Source organism: Plecotus auritus (genome assembly GCF_963455305.1).
Source record: "Plecotus auritus genome assembly, chromosome: 3".
NCBI lineage: Eukaryota > Metazoa > Chordata > Mammalia > Chiroptera > Vespertilionidae > Plecotus > Plecotus auritus.
The window spans coordinates 92,148,684-92,168,323 of NC_137772.1; the positions used below are offsets into that span (position 1 = coordinate 92,148,684).

Below are 19,640 nucleotides of genomic sequence, written 5' to 3' on the forward strand. Positions count from 1 at the left end.
ATCAAGCCAGCAGGGGAGGGCAGTTGGGAGGAACCAGGCCTGCAAGGGAGGGCAGTTGGGGGGTACTAGGCCTGCAGGGGAGGGCAGTTAGGGGTGACCAGGCCTGCAGGGGAAGGCAGTTAGGGGCAAACAGGCTGGCAGGGGAGCAGTTAGGCATCAATCAGGCTGGCAGGGGAGTTGTTAGGGGGTGATCAGGGTGGCAGGCAGAAGCGGTTAGGGGCAATCAGGAAGGCAGGCAGACAAGCAGTTGGGAGCCAGCAGTCCTGGATTGTGAGAGGGTTGTCCCACCGGGATCGGGCCTAAACGGGCTGTTGGACATCCCTCGAGGGCTCCCAGATTGGAGAGGGTGCAGGCTGGGCTGAGGGACACACACCCCCATGCACGAATTTCATGCACTGGGCCTCTAGTTATAGATAATATACTTTTAGTCATTATTAAGCTACACATGTATACTTTGTATAATCAGTTTCAAAAATAGTAAGTGTAATTTCAAAATCTAATTTATTGAGGTATAATTTACAAACATTAAAATTAACCAGTTTTAAGTGAACAGTTCAATAAATTTTAACAAATGTACTTAACCATGTATGTACCACCATTAAGATATAGGAATTTGTTATTACTCCAGAAAGTTTTCTCATTCTCCTTTTTAGTTATTCCCTAACACCCTTACTCCTGTCCCCAGGCAGCAACTGATCTACTTTGTGACATTAAGAATTAGTCTTACCTTTTCTAGAATTTCATATGAAAGGATTGTACCCATACTCAATGTACAATATGAACCCATTTGCATCTGGCTTATTTTTCTCAGTGTAATAATTTTGAGATTTGTCTATTGAGATTTGTTGTGTTTATTAGTACTTTTCTTTTTAATATTGACTAATTCCATTGTGTGGACATACTATAATTTATCTGTTCACCTGTTTCTGGATATTGAGTTGTTTCCAATTTTTTGTTTTTATGAATGAAGTTGCTGTTAATATTTTGTACAAAGTTTTCATTTCTCTTGTGTATAAATATCTAGGAGTAGAATTGCTAAGTGTTATGGAAAGTATAAGGACTTGCCAAACATGTTTCCCAAAATGTTTATAAGGACTTGCCAAACATGTTTCCCAAAATGGTTGTATCATTTTACTTGTTCACTAGCAATATCTGAATGTTTCATTGCTATATATCCCCATCAACCCTTGATATTGTTGGTCTTTTTTTAAAAAAATGTTCTTACTGATTTTTAGAGAGAGAGGAAGGGAGAGGGATAGAGAGATAGAAACATTGATGTGAAACATCATTCAGTTTCCTCCTGCACTCCCCTTACTAGGGATGGAGCCTGCAACCCGGGCATGCGCCCTGACTGGACACCGAACCTCTTTGTTCATGGGTCAATGCTCAACCACTGTACCACACCAGCAGGGTGATATTGTCAGTCTTTTTTATTTAAACATTCTAGTTGGTGTATAGTTGTAATATTAGCTTTAAGGTATTATTTCCAAAGTAGATAAAATTAATGAAAAGTTTAAAATCAAATACTGATAAACTTTTTATTGTGCATAAATTTGATGGTCTAGAATAATTCTTTTCCTAAAGCTTTTATATAATTGAGATTTCAAAACAATGAAAATTGCATCACATTCTTTTCAGCCTTATTGTTATCTCCAATTAAGACTAAGCAAATAGTTACAGTTGTTTAATAGAACATCAGATAATTTGATATTCCTTTTGTTTTCAATTTAATCCAAATTTTACCAACAAAACTGAACTTATGTAGACAGTGATATACATTTTTAGGGAAAAAAGTGTGTATTCTAATGTTGAAAAATATTCTGATAATGAAAGCCATCACTAATTGAATACTAATTATATGCCAGACATTATGCTAAGACATTCATTTCATTTAATTCTTACAAAGTAAGGTATACATTATAATTCTCATTTTGTAAGGAAGCAAGTATGGATCAGAGATAAGAATTTCACAAAGTTAAAATATATATAAATCAGTAGATTGCTAAAATAGTGAGTGAATTAAAGCAAAAAGAGGACAATCAAATTAGAAAGTGGGTTTTATTTATTTTTAAAATATATTTTTATTGATTTCAGAGAGGAAGGGAGAGGGAGAGATAGAAACATCAGTGAGAGAATCATTGAATGACTGCCTTCCGCATGTCCCCTACTGGGGATCGAGCCTGCAACCCAGCCACATGCCCTTGACTGGAATCGAACCCGGGACCCGAAGTGAACCTGGGACCCTTCAGTCTGCAGGCCGATGCTCTATCCATTGAGCAAAACCAGCTAGGGCATGGGCTTGTTTTCTAAATAATTTATTTTTAAATTTTCTGAACTCTGAAAATTTTTAACTTGCTTTGATGACATTGGATTATTGAAAAATGAACTTCAAAGAACTGACTGACCCCTAAATTTTCCACAGTAAGTTGTAACTTAACTTTTTTTTTTTTATCTCTCTGTTATTTCCTTTGTCTTACAATATAAAATGTGTTTGTTATTAGTGTAGAATTTAATGCTCTCAAGTATATGCTATCATAATGGTTTAAATACTATTTTGTTATGTTGAATAAAAAATTACATATAACACAAATTTAATACAGTATTCAGTTGTGAATGATTTAATGAAATATTTGAATTTTTTCTTTTTGTTTGTTTTCAGGAAAGTTATATTCAGAATAAAAAGGAACTATGGGGCATCTGTATTTTTATTGCAGCAGTTGACCTAGATGAGATGCCATTTACTTTTACTGAGCTGCAGAAAAACATAGAAACCAGGTAAAAAATTTTCAACAATATCGCCTCTACTATTAAAGAAAATTACATCTGACTTTCCTCTTAATAAACACTAGTAAATGAAACAAAGGACTTAGGTCAGTTAGTGAACTATCATTCTCTCATGGAGCCCTTAGTGAAAGTGTATTTATGCTGCACTTTCTTAAAAATGTATCAGTTTGTGTCCTAGCAAAATTATCATCATGTCTCTCACTGTCTTTAAATTTTCTTAATTGTAGCTGTTGGATAAAGCCATCTAAAATTAAGTAAAATTGGTGTTTTATTTAAATGAGATACATTAAATTGTTTCATTTCTTTTGGTAATACTTTTTCTTATTACCTCTATATAAAATGTGGAAACATAGGCCTGGTATAATCATATTTAACCTATTGCAGTGATTTTCAACATGTGCCACAAGAATTTTTAAAACATGCAATACATGACTACTAGTATTTAGTCAGGGGCATTGACCTCCTTTGCCTTAAATTGTCAAGTAAAGTAAACGAATCATAATTATACCTACTTTTTTGTCAGATCAGCAAAGAACATTTTTTGGTGTGCCACAGAATTTTAGTAATTAGTTTATGTGTGATGAAAAAGGTTGAAAATCGCTGACCTAGTGAATTAGAATTGGTTTCCCTCTTAGAGCTTTCAGTTTAACTTTATTAAATAAAATTGCTAAATCAAAGTAGTTTTATGTAGCTGAAAAGTAATAAAAATATGTAAGTAAATTTTCACATTAATTTATCCATTCAGCAAATGATTTAGCAGCTTCAAAAGATTAGAAATAATATGGATGTTTGGATTAACATAAACTGGATATAAATCTGGGCTCTGTTGTTTTATAAGCTATATTACTTGGAGCAGACTTCTGAGCCTTTAGTCTCAAGTTCCTCATTTGTGAAGTGAAAATTATTAGCTACTTAAGAGAATTACGAGGATTAAGTAACTTATGATGAATAGAGATGTAATTACAGTAAAAACTCGATATAATGGGCTAATTTGGGCAAGGGGTTAAGCCCCAAAGTCCGTTATATAATAAAGTAGGTTTTCCAAATGCGTATGTTAAATTGACAAATTAGTTTACCTGTTTTTACTTATGTAGACATGTTTTGTATAATTAAGTATGTATGAAAAGTTTTCTATATATATCACTGTAATTTTAAATTTATACTCAATAGGTTCAGTAAATGCATGCACTCATGAGTCACATGAATAAACGAAGGCACAAGGCTGGGGCTTGGCTTAGTGCATGTGGGAACATTGCCCTAACTTGTTAAAACTGCTGCAGAAAGTCAGCCATTTGACAATAGAACCAATTACCTACTGCACATGATGTGGTGTGATCACATGCTAATCATTCCCAAATATTGCTTACAAGCCCTGACTTGGATTTAAATATGTAGACTATAGTTGTAGATATATAATACTAGAGGCCCAGTGTGTAAAATTGCGCGAGACCCCGACCCGCTGCGCCGGCAGGACCCTAGACCCACTGTGCGCGGAGTAGGTCGCCGCTGCGAGCGAGCCGGGAGCCCCTCCTTGCCCCGCGAGCTCCTCTGCGCTGGGCAAGCCGCAAGCCCCGCCTCGCCTTGTGTTAGCCCCACCCCACCACCGCGAGCAGCTCGCGGGCCCGGGAGGGACTGAGAGGTGCTCCATGCACCTCCTGGTGACCGGTCATTTGGCCGTTCTGGCTTTAGGGCCACTGGCCTTTTATAATATAGATTTATTTATGTTGGCGGAATTACCACAGTGTTTTTTCCAACATATGGCCTATTTGCTAAAATGTTAATTTAATTATAAGCACATCTTGGCTAAAAGCATTTTAAAATTAACCAGAGTGTTAATTTTCACATGTAGCATATGGACCAGAAATTTTGTTTGTTAAATCCGAAATGCATTAAATCAAGGTCTACAAAATTGAGGGTTTACTGTAGTTCATAGTCAATACCTGTAACATTTTAGGCACTGATGAGGCCTTAATCTCTTTTTCTGTAGCCCTGTCTCCCCATTACCTGCTGCCCCCCACCCCCCCAAAAAAAAGGAAAGAAAGAAAACTTGAACAACTATTAGGTAATATAATACTATGGTAGGTTCTAATGATATAAAGGTGAGGAATAATCTCCGACCTGAAGAAACTCAATTCAGTGGGGAAGATAAAAGTAAACAGATGATTGCAATACAGTATTATATTCATAGACTATTAAATAAATATGACAGAGAAAGGCTATTACATCTTTTATCTATAAAATGAAATCATTTTCCTGGCAAAGCTTTTCCTAAACCCGTTTTCTTGGGTATTCACAGAGCAACCTGATTTATAACTTGGGCACGTCATAAATATAGTAATGTATTTGGTACACTTTTTTTCTTATGCAACTTTCATTGTTATGGTAACTATCCAGGAGTGTTATCTGGACAATTGCATCTTAAATGTGCTCTGTTGAAGGACTACTTGTTTTTTATTTCCAATATGTCACAGACTGATATTTTTTTAAAAATGTAGTATAAATTAAAAAAAAAAATGAAACAACAAAATCATAGTAGGCATAGGACTAAACTTTTTATTATAAGATTCATCAGGTATAAAATTAGTGTCAAATTGCCATAACATGCTTACACTTAATTTCTCTACTTGTGTTTAATTGTGGACTGGTAACAAACATTTCACAGACCAGTATCTACTCATGGAGCATTGGTCTAGAACAGTGGTCGGCAAACTGGCTCACGAGCCGCGGTTTGCCGCTCTGTTGACTAACGAGTTTGCCAACCACTGGTCTAGAATATGTAGTTATCAACAAATCTATGTGTCTTAATTATGGCTTTTTATGCCGGCCTGCCAGCCTGCCTGCCTGTCTACCCTGCCTCTTTTTTCCTTCAGAGGAGGGCCACAGAAGGAATAGACAGTCACATAAGTTAACCCTAGAAAAAGAAGGCTTTGTATTCACAGTTCACAGTTTTCATGGTGCTCCGTGGATAGGTAATGCCATATATCTCATTAAAACGGAAACTGAGTGGTTCTTGAATAAATGCTATTCTAAGTTGATTTCTTTTTTTCCTGGATTTATCTACACATTTGCTCCACTCTCTTTTCTAAGTAGCAATCTGGTCATCTACTCCATATCATTTCTCCCCTCCTTTATTAGATTTTCCACATAGTGTGTCATGGCTGCCCTAATTCCTTCTATATCAAAGGAACTTTTAATAACATTCTTTTTGGGCTTTGTGCCCTTTGCTGATAGCTGAAACTTATATTTTTCCAGTTCTCAAGATAACTGTCTGAGTACTCCAGCCCATTTTTTGGAATGAAACCTGTAACTTTAGTTGCTGGACAGCCTATGAATGGGTCTGGTGGCTACCCTTGAGGGAAGTCAGTTGGAACAGGAGAGGAGAGTACCCATGTGGGGGAGCTTTGGAGATGCAAGGTGGTTACATACAGGGAGATTGAGTCAATAAATTAAAGATAAATGGATTCTAGGCTTTCTCACTGTCTATGAAGAGTTATAAGCATGAAATGAAACAATTGAGTTTATGTTGGAATTGGATAAATAAATATGAACTTACAGTTTTAAAAACATATAGGTAGATAATAGAAATAAATATATATTTATGTATGTCTTTTATTATCCTTTTTTATATCCTTAATGATAAATAGATGTAGGCATAGGTATATAGATATAAGGGTATAGATTGAAGACTAGTGGATTATTTTTCTCTTCACATTCTAGGAAAACAAAAAAAGTAATTCCTTCCAAAGGATATCATAGTGATTTGATGTAGAGCTAATAATATTTTGAATTGAAATGTCCATGCTTTGAAAATGAAATAAAATAAATTTTTAAAATTGTGATTCACTTTTTTCTATTCTTTCCTTTGTAGTGTCTATAAATTTTTTTACTTACTAAAAGAAATTGATACCAGTACCAAAGTTGATAATGCTATGTCAAGACTGTTGAAGAAGTATAATGTATTGTGTGCACTCTACAGCAAATTAGAAAGGTAAAGTAAAAATTTTATTAGGATTATACCCTGTTTTTTTATATCATTTTTTCATGGTTAGATTCCATCTGGGAACTATTACATATTAAGTAAAGTTATTAGGTATCTTTTTTAAAAATATATTTTTATTGGTTTCAGAGAGGAAGGGAGAAAGATAGAAAAATAGAAGCATCAATGATGAGAATCATTGATTGGCCTTCCCCTGCACGCCCCTTACTGGGGATCGAGCCCAAAACATGGGCATGTGCCCTGGCCAGGAATCGAACTGTGACCTCCTGGTTCACAGGTCAGTGCTCAACTACTGAGCCACACCAGCCAGGCAAAGTTATTAGGTATTACCCCTTAGTCTTGTTCCCTTTGCTATAAGTTTTCTTATTAATTCTTCGCTTTTTAATTTACCCAATTATATGCGTTCTGAATGTTTCCTCCAAAATTAATTGTTTTTCTATATTTTTATGTTTCCATTTGTTTTACCAACTTTAAGCTTAGTTTCCACTTTAGCCTTCTCTGTGAGAAGACTTATAGTTTTGAGTGGAAGAGTGACCTAAATTTAAACTTCTTCTTAATGATGTTATTTAATTTAGAAAGAGAAAACATATTGGTGATGGAAGGTATATGTAATGTATACTACCAAGCCATGATTGTATTCCCAATGGTGGTTTAGAAGACTTTTTGTTCAACTAGGAAAAAGATGAAATTCAGATAAACTTAGGTTAAGTTTTTAATATACTAGTATTTTTCATCCAAGTCTGCACTCCTAGTATTACAGTCCTTAATTCAGCATGTGCCTATTTCTATGTTCATTTTGGGGCTCATTTTATTTGGGTAAAAGAATATGAAAGTTAATGTTTTAGCTAAATAAGCAGTTGTAAGAGGAGAAGGGAAAAAAGATGTGTCCTTATTAAGGGAGAGAATGAGTATGGAGATAAGAGTTGAAAAGAAACATCTTCTCAAAAGGATGTTTCTATTTTTCCTTTTCTTTTTGGTTGGTATGTCAGCCCAACTTCAGAGGTGTGATGGTGAATGAGAAAAGTGGAAAGAAAACTGAAAGACTGGCCTAGGGCTTTTTAAAAAATCCTCACCTAAGGATATTTTTTCCATTGATTTTCAGAAAGAGTGGAAGGGAGAAGCAGGGGGGGGGGAGAGAGAGAGAGAGAGAGAGAGAGAGAGAGAGAAATATCTTTGTGAGAGAGAGACATCTATTGGTTGCCTCCTGCATGAGGGGCCAGGGATAGAACCTGCAACCAAGGTATGTGCCCTTGACCTGGAATCAAACCCAAGACCTTTTGGTCTGCAGGCTGATGCTATAACCACTGAACAAAACTGGCTAGGGTGGCCTAGGGCTTTTTGAAGAAATTTTTCTCGTTCCTGGTTTTTATTTGTAATATGGTAGCATTGGTCATCATTATTTTCTTTTATCTTTCTAGAGTAGAAGCTCTTTGTACAGGAAAAAAGGGAAAAAAATAAAAATGTTTGTTAATTCTTAAAAAATAACTAATTTGTCTAAGGCAGTGGTCGGCAAACTCATTAGTCAACAGAGCGGCAAACCGCGGCTCGCGAGGCACATGTTTGCCGTGCCTCGCGAGCCGTGGTTTGCCGTCCACTGGCCTAAGGAATGTGAATTGTCGAATACTTGGAAAACACAGAAGGGCATAAATAAGAAAATATGAATGACCCAAACCTTTAACACTGGAGATAATATTTCTTTCCTTTGGATATTGTTTTACATAGAGTAGATCATATTGTATATATGATTTTTGTCTTGGCTTTTTTTAACCTAATAGGAACTTTCTAAATGCTTTTCTGTCCCTTAAATTTGTTTACAAACTTTTATCTCATATCTTGGAGCTTATCCTAAGAATATTATCCTAATACAAGAAAGCTTTATAGATTTTTATCACAATACTAGTGGCCCGATGCATGAAATTTGTGCACGGGGGCTGGGGGAGGGGTGTCCCTTAGCCTGGCCTGCACCCTCACCAATCTGGGACCCCTTGGGGGATGTCTGACTGCCAGTTTAGGCCCGACAGGGATCAATTAAAAATTCTGGGACTAGTGTTTTGTGGAATATACTCTAAGAAATCTTAGGCTATCAGCTGTTTTATTGCAAATAACTTAAGAAACTATAATAAGCATTAACTAAGTGACTCTTAGTACCTGGCTATATGTTAGGTGCTGGGGATACAAAAACCATGTGACACTGTGATCATCAAGAAGCTTACAGAAGGGGGGAAAATGGTGGCCGAATAGGCAGACATGTCCCAAGCCTTATCCTGGAGCAGAGAGAAGGAGCATCTAAATCAAATAACGTACACCTGGAATTGGCTAAGTAGACACCCGGCTGGTGAGACAGTTTGCAGCCGGGAAGGGCAGAGGACACCTGGAGAACAGTAGGATCGGGGATCCGGGCTTGAGAGAGTCACAAGACCACCAAGCAGAGAGGGTCAGAAGGAAGCTGCATGGCACCAAGTCCGTGTCGCTTGGGGACAGGCATAACATTCAACTGTGGAAAGGAAGTCCACAGGGCTGCTGGTGTCAGGGGATTCTAGATCTAAGTCCACAGTCACGAGAGGCTGGGCCCAGAGGGGTGGCCTGAAGAACTGTCCAAGCCCCACAGTGCCAGGGAGAGAGAAACTTAGCATTTGTGCCGTTGTTTTGCCTGTTTGTGCTTTGCTTTTATTCGCTAAACCCAGTTCATAGGACCTTTCAAATACAAACACTCACTCGTGGCTGAGGTGCAGGTGGAGGTGCAGACTTGTGGAGTCTGGGGAGAGGCTGTGAAGGCAAGCGGGTCGGGGAGAGGTGACCAGGAGTCGCACTGGGACATTCCTGACTTCTCTGGACTTAAGCAGCCATTTTTCTCTTGAAGAGCCAGCCCCTCCAAGCAGCCTCAAGGCAGCTAATACAGCCACACCCAGACTACACCCAGAGCAGTACAAAGGACACAAAATATCTGAATAGCCCCGAAGAGCCCTCAGGGACTGATTGGAATAGAGCTGTTCAGGCCCAGAAAGCGATACAGTACCCTCCCTACCTATAGCCCTGTCAGAAACGGAAGCTTGAGAGATTAAAATTGACAACGGGCAGATTGGTTCTGCCTGCTTGCAGTCAAGGCTGTGGAGATAGACACAGACGGAAAAGCAGTGGATGGCTTAGAACTTCAACACGGTGCTGACTACCTAACAGGAAACTGAGAATTGGTAGACAGAACAGAAGAGTGGGATATTAAACCAGCCCCCATGGAGCATTAAAACTCGGCTGAAATAAATGACACTTCACATTTTTATTTTTTTAATCTTTTATTCAAAAAAATTTTTTTCTTTGTTTTTTTTTTTCCACATTATTTTTTCTTCATTATATTTTTATTTTATTTTACCTTATTTTTTTTATTTCCTTTCCTTTTTTAAAATTTTTTTCTTTCTTCTTATCCACTCATTCTCTTTCTACCTCCTCTATACTGAACCAATATAGTGAATATCATTTTTGCTCTCTTTTCTCTTTCCTAATTCTCTTTTTTCTGGTGGTCACTTATATTGGGGTTATTGGTGTTGTAAGTACATTCATGTGTGTTTTTCCCATTGTGTCGTGTCTTGTCAAGTTTGAAATGCTTGCACTAAGCAATCACTGGTTTGATTTCTGGTCAGGGCACATGCCTGGATTGCAGGCTCAATCCCCAGTAGGGTGTGTGCAGGAGGCGGCCGATAAATGTTTCTCATCATTGTTTCTATATTTCCCTTTCTCTCTAAAAATAAAATAAAAATAAAATCAATAAAAACATATTTTAAAAAGAAGCTTACAGTAAATAAATATATTTTGTAATAAAAATGTATAATAATCAATGCATGTGATGCTCTATTGTAGAGCATTATATCTAAGAAGTAGAAATTATATAATGAGCAAAATATTGTATATGTTGAAGGTGATTATGGGATGCTTTTGATCAGGAAAAACTTATAGAAGGCAATATCTGAATAGGGTTTAAAGGATAAACAGAAACTCACCAAACAAAATGTGTAGGAACTGGGACTGAGCATCCTAGGCAGAGTGATTAGTATGTGTACAAAGCCAAAGCAGTACTATAATGTATTTTAATATTTCTAGAGGCTGAAAGGTAGGAAGGGATCAGATTGATAGTGAATTAGACTTTCTCCTGCAGATGATGGGGAGTCATTGAGTTTAAGCAAGGGAGTAATATAGTCATATTTGGCCTTATGAGGTTCACTGAGGATTAATATAGTCATATTTGGGCTTATAAGGTCACTCAGGTCTTTCTAAAAGGGCTTACAATTTTTATTTACTAGTTACATGAGATAATCCGGTGTTTACTGGCCTTGAAGTGGACTGGCAGGGTTTTAAAATTTTATTTGTACTGTTTTCTGAAGAGCAGTTGGGAAGTTTAACTGTGATATCAAAACCTATTTATTTAAGGTTATACTTTATGTACATACTAGAGGCCTGGTGCACGAAAATCGTACATGGGTAGGGTCCCTAGGCCTGGCCAGCAATCAAAGATGATCTGGGCCTTCCTGCTGCTGGCTCCCAGCTGGGGCTTTCCTTCATTCCACACCACCCCCTGGTGGTCAGCGCACGTCATAGCGGGCGATCGAACTCCCAGTCTCTCGGTCAAATTCCCGAGAGGACAATTTGCATATTAGGCATATATATATATATATATATATATATATATATATATACATATATATACATATATATATATATATATATATATATATACACACACACACACACATACATATAGATTTGGCAACAGGCTGTAGTGATTATAACTTTAGAAAAGCTAAACAGATCCAGGTATGAATATTAATTTTTTCTTTTACAACTGTGTGGGCTAGGGAAAAATACTTAACTTTTCTAAACCTCAATTTCAATCTGTAAAATATAGCTAATAATGCTTTCTTTTTAGGGTAATATAGAATTAACTAAGATAGTGTTACTGGTTATCTTGTTTCCTAGAACATGCTAAGGGCTTTATAAACAGTAGTTTTTTAAAGCTATTTTTAGCTATATTAGTGCTGTCCCATAGAAATACAGTGCAAGGGCCCTGACTGGTTTGGCTCAGTGGATAGAGTATCGTCCTGCAGACCAAAAGGTCCCCGGTTCGATTCTGGTTAAGGGTTGTGGGCTCAATCCCCAGTTGGGGACATGCAGGAGGCAGCTGATCAATGATTCTCTCTCACAGCATTGATGTTTCTATCTCTCTCCCCCACTCCCTTCCTCTCTGAAATCAATAAAAATATTAAAAATAATAATAAAAAATGTACTTAAAAAAAGAAATACAGTCCTAGGCATGCATTTTAAATGTTCTAATAGCTACATGACAAAGTAAATGAGAACAAGTGCTATTAATTTTAACATTTTATTTAACCCATATATCTTAAAATGTCTCATTTCAGCATGTATCACTCACAGAAAAAATGTACACAAAAGTTCATAGCATTATTCACAATAGCCGAAAAGTGAAAACAACCCAAATGTCTTATCAACTAATGAATGGATAAACAAAATATGATATATCCATATGATGGAATATTGTTCATTGATAAAAGGGATTAAAATACTGTTACATGTACAAATGAACCTCGAAAACATTAAGCTGAGTGAAAAAAGCTAGACACAAAAGGCCATATATTCCATCAGATGAAATGTCTAAATAAACATATCCATAGAGACAGAAAGTAGATTAGTGATTGCCAGGGAGTGGGAAGTGAAGGGAGTGGGGAGTAAGGGCTGTTACGTATTGAGTTTCTTTATGGGGTGATAGAAATATTCTGGAATTAGATAGTGGTGATGGTTGTCTAAAAAAGTGAATATAATAAAAATTACTGAATTTATGGACTAAAATAGTGAATTTTATGTTATGTGAATTACATTTCATTAAGAAAACACAAAGCCAATATAAAAGTTATTAAAGAGATATTTTACATTTTTTCTCTAAGTATTTTTTAATACTTCACTGTATAATTTACATTTACAGCACAACTTCATTTGGACTAGTCACAGTTCAGGTGTTCATTATTCATAGGTGCTTGTGACGATCATATTTGATAGCACAGATATATACAGAATGTAATTATCTTCACTATAGAGAATTTTATTCTTAGTTATATTAAGTTACAAAATGATAACTTAGAAAAACAATGCATTTGACATGAAACATTTTTTCTATAATTTAAAAAATTCATTTCTTATTACTGTTTTTTATTATGTTAGTAGTTTTCTGTGTATATATTTTTGATTTATATATTTTTTGTGACTGACTTGTTTCATGTAGCATGTTTTCATGTTTCATCCATGTTGTAGCATGGTTCAGTATTTCATTAATGTTATCCATACTAATAAAAGAGTAATATGCTAATTAGACTGGGAGACCTTCCAGACGACCTTCCGGACAAAGCCATGATGGTGGAGCCGAGGCAGAGGCGGTTAGGGGTGATCAGGCTGGTGGGGGGGGGGGCAGTTGGGGGTGATCAGGCAGGCAGGCAGAGTGGTTAGGGGCGATCAGGCAGGCAGGCAGGTGAGCGGTTAGGAGCCAGTGGTCCCGGATTGAGAGAGGGATGTCCGACTGCCCATTTAGGGTCGGACAACCCCTGAGGGGTCCCAGATTGGAGAGGGTGCAGACTGGGCTGAGGGACATACCCCTGTGCACAAATTTCGTGTACCGGGCCACTAGTTATGGAATAATATTCTATTGTATAACTACACAATTTATTTATCCTTCCATCAGTTTATAGATACTTGAGTTGTATGTCTTTTAAAGTAGTTGAGAGTATAAAGGAGAACAGTGTTTTCACTAGTATATAGAGTTTGTTATTTTAACTTTCATTTACCATGTCTTATTCTTTTCATTTGTTCCCATTGATTCAATTTATTATCTAGTGTCATTTGTTTATTTCATTAAAGTTTTGATTCCGTTGGCCTCCTTTGTGCTGCTGTTTTTACATACATTACATTTCTGTATGTTATAGGCCCAACAATCCTATCTAATAAAGAGGGAATATGTTAATTGACCATCACTCCGTCACAAAGATGGCTGCACCCACAGCTGAGGCCAAGTTCCCATAAGGAGCCTTAACGAGCAATCAGCAGGGACCTGAGGCTATGCCCTCCCCTGCCCCTGTGGGGCTTGACAGGAGACCTCAGGCCATGTCCCCCACCTGGCAGGGCTTGACAGGGGATCTCAGGCCTTGCCCTCCACCTTGCAGGGGTTGGCAGGGGACCTCAAGATGCACTTTTTGTCCTGGTGCTGGGCTAGGGGACCTCAGGCTGCTCCCCCTGCCCCAGCACCAGGCTCGGGACCTCAGGCTGCGCCCCCACCTGGCGGGGCTTGACGGGGGACCTCAAGGTGCACTTCCCGTCCTGGTGCTGGGCTAGGGGACCTCAGGCTGCTCCCCCTGCCCCAGCACCAGGCTGGGGGACCTCAGGCCACGCCCCCCACCAGGTGGGGCTTGACAGGGGACTTCAGGCCGCGCCTCCTGCCTTGGCCCCAGGCCAGGGGACCTCAGGCCACACCCCCGACCCGGTGGGGCTTGACGGGGACCTCAGACCGCGCCCCCACCCCAGCACTGGGCCAGGGGACCTGAGGCTGTGCCCCCCTGCCTGGTGGGGCTTGACAAGGGACCTCAGGCCATGCGCCCCACCCAGCGGGGCTTGACGGGGGTCCTCAAGGTGCACCCCCAGTGCTGGGTCGGGGGAACTCAGGCTGCGTCCCCCGCCCAGTGGGGCTTGACAGGGGACCTGAGGTTGCACCCCCCTGCCAGTGGGGCTTGATGGGGGACCTGAGGCTGTGCCCCCCTCCCAGTGTCGGGCCAGGGGACCTGAGGCTGCACCCCCCTGCCTGGTGGGGCTTGACAGGGGACCTCAGGCCATGCTCCCCACCCAGCGGGGCTTGACGGGGGTCCTCAAGGTGTACCCGCAGTGCTGGGTCGGGGGAACTCAGGCTGCGTCCCCCGCCCAGTGGGGCTTGACAGGGGACCTGAGGCTGCACCCCCCTGCCAGTGGGGCTTGATGGGGGACTTGAGGCTGTGCCCCCCTCCCAGTGTCGGGCCAGGGGACCTGAGGATGCACCCCCCTGCATGGCAGGGCTTGACAGGGGACCTCAGACCATGCCCTCCACCCAGCGGGGCTTGACAGGGGATCTCAGGCCATGTCCCCCATCTGGTGGGGCTTGATGGAAGACCTCAAGGCATGCCCCCCAACCCGGTCTGGGCTGGGGGACTTCAGGCCACACCCCCCGTCCTGGTGCCGGGCCAGGGTGCTGGGTCCTGAGGCTACGTCCCCTGCCCAGCGAGGCTTGACAAGGGTGCGACTGGCTGGGTCTGGATCTAGCCCAATGGGGAGGGCGCTGGCCAGGTCTGGGTCTCACATGATTTTGAGGTGCATGTGGGTGAGCGGGGACTTGACTATGGATCCCGAGGTGCGCCCCAGACTCTGACAGGAGGAAGGTTTTCATATACATTTTACTAATTTTCTTTAATCTCTGACACTTCTGTTATAGAGAAAGGGCAAATAGCAATATTAAATTATTTCCTCTAATTAATCCCCTTTTAATGTGCACGAATTTTGTGCACAGGCCACTAGTATAATTATATATATAGTGTTATACAGTTGCCTTTTACTTCAATTAGGAGAAGAAATATGCAGTGACATAGTATTTTATAGTTACACTAGAGGCTCAGTGCACGAAACTCGGGTACGGAGAGTGGGGGCGGGGTCCCTCAGCCTGGCCTGCACCCTCTTGCAATCTGGGACCCCTCAGGGGATATCTGACTACTGGTTTAGGCCTGATTCCTATGGATTCCTAAACCGGCAGTTGGACATCCCTCTAGCAATCCGGTACCACTGACTCCTAACTGCTCACCTGCCTGCCTGCCTGATCACCCCTAACCACCTCTGCCTCGGTCCCCGCCACCATAGCTTCATCTGGAAGGACGTCCGAAATGATGTCCAGAAGGTCATTTGTCTGTCTGATCTAATTAGCATATTATGCTTTTATTGTTACCTTTACCAGTGCTTTTTATTTTTTCATGTTGATGTGAGTTACTGTCTTGGGTCACTAGTTTTCAGCTTGAAGGAATTCTTAAGTATTTTTTTGTAAGGTGAATCTACTCTATACATTTCCTGTTGTTTGTTTGGGAATGCCTTTCTATCAATTTCCCTTTTGAGATGTAATTTTGGCAGATATATGATTCCTGTTTGACTATTTTTTCCTTCAGCACTTTGAATATGTAATCCCACTGCTTTCTGATGGTCATTGTTTCTAATGAGAAGATAGCTGTTAATGTTGGAACATTTTTCTTTGGCTGCTTTCAAGATTTTCTCTTTGTCTTCCATCGTTTTCACTTTGATATATCTGGGTGTAGAGCTCTTTATAGTCATTCTACTTGGAATTCATTTTTTTTTCTTGGATATATAGAATAATGTTTTTCATCAGATTTGGGAAAATTTCAGCCATTACTTCTTTAAATATTATTTCTGCTTTCCCTCACTCTCCTCCTCCCCTTCTGGTACTCCCAATACCCTATATATTGGTATATATTTTTTGGTGTCCCACATTTCTGTGACCCTCTTCATATTGTTTTTTTCTCTTTGTTCTTCAAATTACTTAATCTCTTTAACTCTCTTCAAGTTTATCGATTCTTCTGCCAACTCGGATCTATTGTTGAGTTCCTCTAGTGAATCTCTCATTTAGGTTATTGTACCTTTCAACTCAAATTTCCACTTGGTTATTTTTAAATAACTTACGTCTCTTTATTAGTATTCTCTGTAGGATGGGACATTGTCAGCATATATTTCTTTCTCCTCTAAGCCTGGTTTCCTTTAGTTCTTCAAACATATTTATAAAAGCAGCTTTGAAGTCTTTGTTAAGTCTGACACCTGGGTTTTTTAAATGCAGTTTCTGTTGCCTGCTTTTTTCCTTATGTAGAGTTCACACTTTCATACTTATTTTTGTAAACTAGCATTTTTGATAACATTTTGGTAACTCTGGATAGATTCTCCTCAATCCTGGGGCTTGCTGTTGTTATTCTTTTCTTGTTTATTTGTCTAGTGACTTAGCTGTAATAGTTCAGTGAAGCCTATTTATCCCAGAATGTATAGCTTCTGATATTGCTCCTCCATGTAGCCATGGGCATGTGTACAGTCACTGTGAGGTGATAGCGGTTTTAGTGGGGTTCTCTTTGGTGATCTTTTCCTCTGATCTCTCTTGTTAATCTAACTGCCTTGGTTGCTGTTGCATCTAGCTTTTACTTTCCACTAATTAGTAACTGATTGCTTTATTTTTTGACAATGCCCTGGGTATTGGTAGAAGTGGGGTTCTTGGGGAAGTGGGGTTAGTGGGGTTGTAGGAATAAGTATTTTTGGAGGCCCTCATGAGTGGATGAGATATAGGAGAAAGCTTTATTTTCATGGAATTACATTCCTGGATTTCTAAAGTTCCCTTTCCCTTAGTTCAGTCATAGAAGAAATATAGCTGGGGTTTCAGTAAAGCTAGAAGCAAAGCCAATGTCCAGAGTTTCGTTTTCCATGTTGGAGCCAGGTCCAATACAGCATCAGGCAAGTTGCAGTCCATTAGTTCAAGTGTGTGAGTCCACATGGCTGTGGGCCATATGGGAAAACGCTGGAGAGTGCACCCTAAGTAACAAGAGTCTTAAGGGTCCTGAAAGCACAAGAGGGTGAATTCCTTTGTTTAGGGGATTAAATATTTCAAATCATCTGGAGTTTGCAGTGGCCACACACATTCTGGTCAATGACCTTTGTTCCAAGGAGTGACTGACAGGCAAGTATTGCGGGAAGATTGCTTATAATGTCTGGTCTTCCCTTTGCTCCTTTCCTGTTATTAATAATTAGGTTAATTACAATGGTATTAGTCTGATCCATTTAAATTTGGCTCCCTTAGCAAGAGTAATCTTTGAGTCTAGTCTTGAGGTTTGCCTCAGGAGAGCTTTTCTTAGCTTTGCCCCTGGTTCTCTCTTAGGTGGTCTAGGATTTAGGTTGTTGCTCTCATATAGCTACCAGCTTTCTCTTACTTGCTTACCACCAACATCTCCGTTGTTTTCAACAGGGCTTTTAGCCTTGATTGTTTCCATACTCTGTTCCAATGACTTATGTCTCTTTATTTGATATTTATTGAAGTTAATTCCCTTGGACAGAGCTTCAGATCTCTCTGTTCTTAAGGCCTATCTCTCCCCTGGACAACACTTTAGTGCCACTACTCAGGAGATCAGAGTGGGAATAGTGTCCACTTTTTTGAGTGACACCTCTGCTTTAAGAGTGGGGTGCTAAGAAGGGGCCATAATCCCTTGTCTTCTCAGATTGCCTTTATTGGTTGGAACCTCTGTCTTATCAGCTAACTGGAGTAAGGGAAGTCAGGGCCCCAGTAATCTTGATCTGCTCTTCCTGGATCTTTTGTCCTATGACTGGGGAGGAAGGGAGCCCCAGACCTCTCAGTTTGTCTTGCATGGGGTATGAAAAATGTTGGTATCTTGCGCTTCCCAGAGAGATAGTCCTAGGCTGGGAGCTCAGGAGAGAGGGGGCCTTGTGTCTTGGCTGCACCTGCCCACGTTAGAGCTTTGTGATGCTGGGATAGAGAGGAGGAAGAAGTGAGTTTTTCTTTAAATTCCACAGACTATCATTGTTATTACCAAGATTTAGTAAATTTTCTTGAAGAAATGTTTCAATTTTTGCTTTGTATAATCTTAGAAAAATTTCCAGAGACTTTAATTATTTTTGAATAAATAATTTTCACCAGTTATTACAATGGAAATAGTTCTATGAAGATCCTTATTTTGCCATTCTGGAAGTCATTGTCCTAAAAAAGTAGGTTTTATTGTACTTTTCATTTGTGTTATTTTAGTGAGACTATTCGTTAAATAGGTTTTTATGACCTAATCTGGGATTCTAACAAGATCAAGATTCAATTACAAATGTACAGATGAGTTACAGATGCACATATGAAGTCCAATCCTTTTGTAATTAGATATTACCATGATGTGTGTGAAATGCCATAGATGGAAAAATATACTTTAACTTTGTTTTATAATGCTACTAGAGGCCCGGTGCATGAAATTCATGCACGGGGAAGGGGGGTGTCCCTCAGCCCAGCCTGCACCCTCTCTAATCTGGGACCCCTCGAGGGATGTCCGACTGCCCTCTCACAATCCAGGTCTGCTGGCTCCCAACTGCTCGCCTGCCTGCCTTCCTGATTGCCCCTAACCGCTTCTGCCTGCCAGCCTGATCACCCCCTAACCACTCCCCTGCCAGCCTGTTTGCCCCTAACTGCCCTCCCCTGCAGGCCTGGTCACCCCCAACTGCCCCCCCCCTGCAGGCCTGGTCCCCCCCAACTGCTCTCCCCTGCAGGCCTGGGTCCCTCCCAACTGCCTTTCCCTGCAGGCCTGGTTGCCCCCAACTTCCCTCCTCTGCAGGCTTGGTCACCCCTAACTGCCCTCCCCTGCAGGCTTGATCGCCCCCAACTGCCCTCCCTTGCTGGCTATCTTGTGGTGTCCATCTTGTGTCCACATGGGGGCAGCCATCTTGTGTGTTGGAGTGATGGTCAATCTGCATATTACTCTTTTATTAGATAGGGTAGAGGCCTGGTGTGCGGGTGGAGTCCAGCTGGTTTGCCCTGAAGGGTGCCCCGGATCAGGGTGGGGGTTCCCTTGGGGTGTGGGGCGGCCTGGGCGAGGGGCCTGTGGTGCTTTGCAGGCCGGCCACGCCCCCTGGCGACCCAAGTGGAGGCCCTGGTATCTGGGGTTTATTTATCTTCTACAATTGAAACTTTGTAGCTTGGAACGGAGCCAAGCCTTCTGTTTGCTCCGTGGCGGCAGCCATTTTTTTTTGGATTTATGTATCT

The 19,640-nt window shown here is 40.4% G+C and overlaps 1 protein-coding gene across 6 annotated transcripts in view; it reads left to right on the forward strand.

Annotated features, from left to right (window-relative positions):
* Positions 1-19,640, forward strand: part of RB1 (RB transcriptional corepressor 1) — a 228,465-nt gene that overhangs the window by 41,992 nt on the left and 166,833 nt on the right. For all 6 annotated transcript variants that reach the window (XR_013960129.1, XM_080660113.1, XM_080660114.1 and 3 more), the window contains 2 exons: positions 2,660-2,775; positions 6,653-6,772. Coding sequence is in view for 5 of the 6 variants with exons in the window: in XM_080660113.1 (XP_080516239.1) it covers positions 2,660-2,775; positions 6,653-6,772 (236 nt within the window). In the remaining variant the exon portion in view is untranslated. The remainder of the gene's footprint in view (positions 1-2,659; positions 2,776-6,652; positions 6,773-19,640) is intronic.